At 37.7% G+C, this 6,018-nt stretch overlaps 1 protein-coding gene across 1 annotated transcript in view; it reads left to right on the forward strand.

Annotated features, from left to right (window-relative positions):
• Adam18 (ADAM metallopeptidase domain 18) overlaps window positions 1-6,018 on the forward strand; it is a 60,684-nt gene that overhangs the window by 2,772 nt on the left and 51,894 nt on the right. The window contains exon 3 of the mRNA XM_008843400.1: window positions 5,955-6,010. Coding sequence (XP_008841622.1) covers window positions 5,955-6,010 — 56 coding nt within the window. The remainder of the gene's footprint in view (window positions 1-5,954; window positions 6,011-6,018) is intronic.

Raw genomic sequence — 6,018 nt, forward strand, 5'->3', positions numbered from 1 at the left:
GGTCTTTTTGAGATGGGGTCTCCCTGTAGCCCCAGCTGGCCTGGAACTCACTATGTGGACCAGGCTGGCCTTGAACTCACAAAGATCCTCCTGCCTCTGCCTCCCAAGTGCTGGGATTAAAGGCGTGCGCCACCGTGACCAGCTCTATCATTTTTTTTTTTAATGGCATGATAACCACCTTCCACTGCTAAGTAATATTACATTGTCTAGATGTGCCAAAATTTTTTATTAATTCATTTCTTGAAGCACATTTTGGTTGCTTTCTTTGGGTAATTATAAATAAAGCTGCTACCAGTGTTCCTGAGCTCATACAAAATTTGAGGTGAATCTTTTTGAGGCAGGGCCTCCCTGTGTCCACAGCTGGCCTGTAACTTGCTGGCCTCGATATCACAGAGATCTGCCTAGCTCTGCCTCCCAAGTGCTATATTAAAGGTGTTATAGTCTTATAGGTAAATAGCAAGATAGTGACAATAGTGACTGTTAAACTTTTTGGTAAGGAGACGTGTAGTTTTGTAAGAAACTGTCAAACTAAGACTCAGACAAAAGAACTTGCTGTGCAAGCCTAACCTGAGTTTGGTTCCCAGACCCACAGTGGAAAGAAGAAACCAACTCCTCACAGTTTTCTTCTGAACTCCTCATGAACACTTCATACAAACATACACAATAATAAATAGATAAATGAATAATAAATAAATAAAAGAAATTTCCAAACTATCTTTCAAAATGTTTCTACTGTTTTGCTAGCAAAGAATAAGGACAGTTTAATATTCCAAACAGTTTAACATCCTTCCCACATATTTATCTATTCTTATGTGTATGAGTGTTATGCTTACATGTATGTAAATGCACCAGTGTTGTGCAATGTCTGTGGAGGACAGAAGTGTCAGATCCCCTGGAACTGGTGTTACGGATGGATGTTAACCGTACTATGGGTCCTGAGATTTGAACCCGGGTCTTCTACAAGAACAACCAGTGCTCTTATTCGCTGAGCCATCTCTCCAGCCCCACTTCCCACATTTGAAATTGTGATATTTAAAAAGGTATATGGACGTATTTCATCATTGTTTTAATTTGCAATTCCTTAATGCCATAAAACAGAGGATACAGTTTTGCATACGTCTCCTTCGATTGGAGTGCTTGTTCAATGTTTCAAATATTTGAATTGTTTGTTTTCTGTTGTTGAAGAATAAGACTTACTTATATGTTTGGGATTAACAGTCATTTATTAGATATTTTCTGCCAGCCCATAACAGTTCTCACTTTTTAATGACGTCCATCTTACCCATTTTTATGGACTGTTCTTTAGGAATTTCACTAAATGGTCACCAGCATAATCAGCATGGCCTAAATTCCCCATGTTTTCTTTAGGTAGTTTTATATTTTACATTTTGGTCTGCCTCTCATCTCCAGTTAATTTTGTTGTACCTTAACTTTTTCTCTATATTTTTTCATTTGTAAATGTAGTCTGATTGTTCCTGTGCCTTTGTTGAAAAGAAAATCTTTGATTCATTGTGAACTGCCTTTGCTAGTCAGATGTCAGTTCACTACATTTATGCGCTTCTGTGCTCGCTGGCTGTGCCTTCCCTGCACACTGTATTTTATTACTGCACCTTCAGGTCTGTCTTGCCATCATTTACCGTGAGTCCTCCGATTTGGCCTTCTTCAATATCATGTTAATTACTCTTTTTTGGGGGGGGGTCTTTTTGAGACAGGGTCTTCCTATAGCCCCAGCTATTCTGGAACTCTCTATGTAGACCAGGCCGGCCTTGAACTCATAGAGCTCTGCCTGCCTCTGCCTCCAGAGTGCTGAGATTAAAAGCTTGTTCCATCATGCCCAGCCATGTTCATTACTCTTGGTCTTATGTTTCCTATATAAAATTTGGACTCTATTTGTGAATAGCCACGAAAGAACCAACTAGAATTTTGATAAGTGCCTTGAACCTACTCGCTGAGTTAGAAAGGACTGACATCTTGACGGCTGAGTGTTGCTATCTCTGAACATGAGGTAGATACCATTTGTTTGGCTCTTGGATTTACTCCATTAGTACTTTGTACTTTTCTTTGTGGAAGTCTTTGTTCATGGTTTCATTAGCTGTGAATGTAAGTACTTCAGTTTGGGGTGCAAATGTAAATGGTGCTGTGCTAATTACAAATTCCTCTTGTTCATTGCTGGCATATAGCAATTTACTTTGTATGTTGCCTCTTTGTAATGATTATGAGCTTCAGGAGGTTTCAGAGAATTGATTCTTTCAAGTGTTCTACACGGAAAATCATGTCCACTAAAAGGTCACTTTCGTTTCTTCTCCTGGATATGAACATTTTTCATTTCTGTTCTTTATATTATCTTGTCCAGGGCTTACAGTATGATGCTATAAAGGATGTCAGAGTTCTCTGTTCCTCGTACAGAGCATGAGAGCTTTTACTTTGTCAACATTAAGTATGAAAATAAACGTAGACTCTAAAAAGGATGCTATTAAGTTAAATAAGCCACCCTTATTCCTAGTTTGCTGAAAGTTTGTTATTGTTATTAAATTATTTTTCCATATCTGTTGTGTAGTCATGTGATTCTTTTCTCTGTTACTTTGTTGATGTAGTGAATTATATTAGCTGATTATTAGTCTTGCATCATCATTTCCTGATATAAATCTCAGAATTGGTATATAGTTATTTTTATACATTGCTATTATTTTGTTGAGAATTTTTTTCTAGGCCCACAGAATGATGCAGGAAGTATTCTTTTTGCTTCTATCTCTTAAACTAGCTTATAGGCAATTCATTTAATTTCTTCCTTAACTATTTTATAGATTTCACTAGTGAATTTGTCTGCACCTGGTGATTTCTGTGTTGGAATGTTATTGTGGATTCAATTTCTTTCATAGATGTAGAACCACTCAAACAGCCTATTTCTCCTTGTGTGAATTTTGAGAAACTGTGTTTTTCAGGAGATTGGTCTATTTTATGCTTGCTACAAAATTGTCACCATAGAATTATTTTTATATATTTATTTTTGAGTTATACTTAGCAACACTTTAATTTTACATATCAATATGTTGTCATGTCATTATTTATCTGATGTTTATTTATTTTTCAGTAGTTGGGACTGATCTCAGGACTTGTGCCTATTATTAAAAGTATCTACACCCTTTTTTATACTTTCTGTTTTTAAGTCAGAGTCTTGTTAAATCATCCAGGCTGGCGATATCCATGCCTCAGTCTCCCAAGTAGTTGGGATTGTCAGTCTGTGCCATGAGGCCTGTCTTCAATATTACACACACACACACATACACACACAATAGTGTTTCAATAAATTTTCTTTAAAATGATCATTTCCTTATGGTGAAGGTTGTTTAGAGTATTCTTGTGTTAATTTTTCTTCATATGTGGGATCTGTAGTGATGTCTTCTTTTTCATTTTGGACATAATATGTGGCCTCCTCTCCTGGTGAAAGGCTTTTCAGTTTTATCAGCCTATACAAATAACCAGCTTTTGAATTTGTTGTCTTTTTGTAACAATTCTCCTTTTTTCAGTCTCACTGATGCCTGTTACATTTTTAAATCATTCTTTTTCTGTTTGCTTTGGACTTGATCTTTTTTCTAGTTTTCAAGGTAGAAGCTTAAATTGCTTAGTTTTTTTCTTTCCTAACAGAAGGAGCGTGTCTTCTATGATCCCAGGCCGTGGACTCCCTTCTGGGTCCTGCTTCCACTGCATCACACACATTTTGAGAAGCTGCATTTTTTTATCTCTTAATTGCAGATATGTTTTAATTTTTCTTACATTTATTTAACTTGTGTTATTTAAGTGTCTTGAGTTAACTTGGAATTTATAGTTTAATTCCACTGTGATCTAAACATACATTATGTGCTTTTTTTTTATTTTACATTTGCTAAGATGTGCTTCATTGGGAGAACGAGACAAGTGGGTGTTCTGCTGCAGGTGAACTGCAGACATGCAGACACACCCATCTGCCAGTGAATGGTGGACACACCTATTGTACCCAGGGCGTTGACGATGCTATTGAGTTCTAGTATCTCCCTCCTAACCTCTGCCTGCTTGATCTGTCTTATACGTATGTAAGAGAAGGTAAGGTCTCCAACTATTATAGCGACTCCAGTATTTTTCCTTTTTGAGACAGATATAGTGCAGGTTTCTTGGGAGCCTGTTACTGGCCTTCAACTCACCTTCCTCCACCCCAGCCTCTCAAGTGCTGGGAATATACCATGTACTGTCATCCCTGTTTTGCCTTGTGTATTTTGATGGTCAGTTTTTAGGCACGTACACACCAAGTATTGTTTAGTCATCATAGAGAATTGATTTCTCTGTCATTATGCAATGCCCATGTATGATATTATATTTTAGTAATTTAAAAATATTTAAATTTTTGAGCTGGAGAGATGAGGCAGCAATTAAGAGCACTAGCTGCTCTTGACCCAGGTTGGATTCCCTGCATCCACATGGCAGCTAACAATCGTCCCTTAGTCCAGTTCCAGGGGATCCGATGCCCTCTTCTGACTTCCACCAGCATTGCACGACATGGGTGCACCTACCTACATGCAGGCAATACACTCATACACATAAATTAAACATAATAATCAAAATATTTAAAGGCTTAAATTTTAACATGCCCTCAGTGTAAAATTATCATAGCTATTTTTTTGATTAGGTATAGCTTGGTGAGTATAAAAAGATATTTAACAGATATAAACATGCCTGGTGGGACAAGCCTATAAACCCAGCACTCAGGATGGGCAGTAAGAGGGTTGGTCATCATGAGTTTGATTCCAGCCTGATGTACACAGTGAGACCCTGTGTCAAAGAAAAACAAAACAAAAATTAGCAAACATAAGTACTGCCAATCATTCTCAGCATGTGACAAGCCTTGGCTCAGCATGAGAAGTTTATGGAAACAGCATGGCATTGAATCAAATCCCTACTCTTGGATAATATCTGTATTTTCTTCTCTAAGGACAGGAAATAGACTTGTACGAAGGTCATGTTTTACCAAATACTTCATGTGTTCTGAGGAATGATTTCTTTCCTTTGTTGGATGTATTCTACTTGGAGTCCTTTGACCCAGCTTTAAACAACCTTGAATGTGAAACAGCTTTCTTTAATCGTGCACTCGGCACTGTGGTTGAGATCCTGGAGGACTTCACTGCCTCTGCTCCCCCTCTGTCTGCATCAAGGCGCTGGACCTGCTGAGGAATTTGGTGTTAAGAGACTAGTGGCCTCAGGTTGGCCTCAGGTCTGGGTTATGAGCAGCTCACCTGCATCTGTGTTCTTGGACTTCCTGGGTGTTTAGTCACAGTACTGCCAGCATTGCCAGGTTCACAGATTTGACAAACAAGTGAGGAGAGTGGCCAGGAGAGATGTCAGTCTGCATGTGTGGGCGTGTCCAGTGGCTCCATAGAGTCACCGTGAGGTTTTGGATGACGCACAGGACAATGAATCACTCGGTCTGTGATCTGAGACCCTCACCTCTGAGTTTGTGGTATTCCTTGTCTCTTCTTGTCTGTATTCTCAGATGGTTGTCTCCCCTGGTTTTACATGTTGAGAGCTGGTAAATGTACCTGAGTGTACATATAGATACATATATATATAAGGCCTATGCTTATAAGTGGTTTATTAGTTCATCATATTTCGTATGAAATTATAGTCCTCAGTCAAGTTGCATTTATTTTTATTAAAAATGTATGTCTTCATAGAATAAAAGAAATGTATAGAAAAATACTCAAATTATATTTTTTCAAAATATATTCCTTTTTTAAACAATTCATCTCCATACGTTAATCATCCACTCCAAAACTGACACTTGGGACTCTTACTGATACATCTAAATTCTAAATAATGTGTTCATTTTTAAAGTACTGAATTATTTTTATTAATCTGGATGAAAAATACTGTCAGATTACATACTTCTGATTTGCTAAACTGTCTATCAATTTGCTCCATTTTAGATGATTTATGTCATTACAGTTGATGGGGAACCGCACACCCTATACCTCAGGAAACAGTAAGATA

The sequence above is a fragment of the Nannospalax galili genome, unplaced genomic scaffold, assembly GCF_000622305.1.
Source record: "Nannospalax galili isolate Female #2095 unplaced genomic scaffold, S.galili_v1.0 scaffold1871, whole genome shotgun sequence".
Classification (NCBI taxonomy): domain Eukaryota; kingdom Metazoa; phylum Chordata; class Mammalia; order Rodentia; family Spalacidae; genus Nannospalax; species Nannospalax galili.